This window comes from Etheostoma cragini, chromosome 2 (assembly GCF_013103735.1).
Source record: "Etheostoma cragini isolate CJK2018 chromosome 2, CSU_Ecrag_1.0, whole genome shotgun sequence".
NCBI lineage: Eukaryota > Metazoa > Chordata > Actinopteri > Perciformes > Percidae > Etheostoma > Etheostoma cragini.
The window spans coordinates 28,905,471-28,906,818 of NC_048408.1; the positions used below are offsets into that span (position 1 = coordinate 28,905,471).

Sequence of the window (1,348 nt, forward strand, 5' to 3'; positions counted from 1 at the left end):
AAGAAAACTCTGAGACCCACCACCGAACCACATGAGCTTGTAGAGATAGAGGTGAGACACACACACACACACACACACACACACACACACACACGCACACGCACACGCACACGCACAGGGATTAGAGTATATACTTTATACATGTATATATATATATATAAATATATATATACATACACGGTTGTAAGAACTTGGCTTATAAATGCTCTACAAGGTGAACAAGTTGTAAAGTGAATTATTAGCAAATAATAAATGATAAACCATTATATGCAGTTATCATGAGTGAGGTCCTCATGTTGTCGTCTCTCTCCATCAGTCAGACTCTTGTCCTGATTATGAGAACATCTCAGACCCTGCAACAAAGCCAAAAGACCCTGAGGAGCAGGAAGACCTGGTGTGAAGTCCAGTCAGGTTAGAGCCTCCTGCATCCAATAAAACAGGCCCACTTCAGATTTACAGTCCCAGTTCCATCTGTAACTTTACACCAGTTTCATGTGATCTGCTGCAGATGCAGTTGGACCAGAGGCGGGAGTCTTTACCTCCAAACATTTTCATTATCAGTTTTTTTTAGAAGCAGCAAGCAGCAGAGGATTTGAGAAGAATGCAGCTTTATTTGTACCTGTGCAGGTACATAACATAACTGGACTCAGTTCAACAACTGCCTGATTGAGTAAAACGGACTCTGTCCTTCCACTGCAGCTCAACACTTCAAGGAAAGAGCTAATTACATTCTAGATGTCCACTTGGTTTGTCTAACTTAAACAGCTATATTCTCATATTACTTAATTAATGGCTAGAACAAACAGGTGGAGTTATTGCAATAAACAGAAACCTGTTTGTGTATATATATACAATATATATATATATATATATATATATATATATATACTGTATGTGGGCAGCTGACTATTGTTTTAGGATACAGATTCAATACTTAATAACTTTTATTGCCATTTCAACATAGACAAAAGGAATTTGGTTTGCTGAGTCCACAAAAAACATAATAACCCCACCTCACACTCCATATCCAGCTGGGGGATAAACTTAAAGTGCCCATATTAGGCTCATGTTCAGGTTCATAATTGTATTTAGAGGTTGTACCAGAATAGGTTTACATGGTTTAATTTGAAAAAAAACACCATATTTTTGTTGTACTGCACATTGCTGCAGCTCCTCTTTTCCACCTGTGTGTTGAGCTCTGTTTTAGCTACAGAGTGAGAGATCTCACTTCTATTCCATCTTTGTTGGGAGTCGCACATGCGCAGTAGCCAGGTAAGGACTACTAGCCAGTCAGAAGCAGAGTATGAGGACCCTGACAGTACCTAGGTAAGGACTACTAGCCAGTCAG

General features: G+C 39.3%; 1 protein-coding gene across 2 annotated transcripts in view; it reads left to right on the forward strand.

Moving 5' to 3' along the window:
• LOC117962204 (B-cell receptor CD22-like) overlaps nt 1-519 on the forward strand; it is a 2,607-nt gene extending 2,088 nt beyond the window's left edge. Inside the window, exon 6 of one of the 2 annotated variants that reach the window (XM_034901363.1) lies at nt 317-519. In XM_034901363.1, the coding sequence (XP_034757254.1) occupies nt 317-400 (84 nt within the window). In that variant the 3' untranslated portion in view covers nt 401-519. The remainder of the gene's footprint in view (nt 1-316) is intronic. The other variant, XM_034901369.1, reaches the window with a different exon arrangement.
• The last annotated feature ends 829 nt before the right edge of the window (nt 520-1,348 follow it).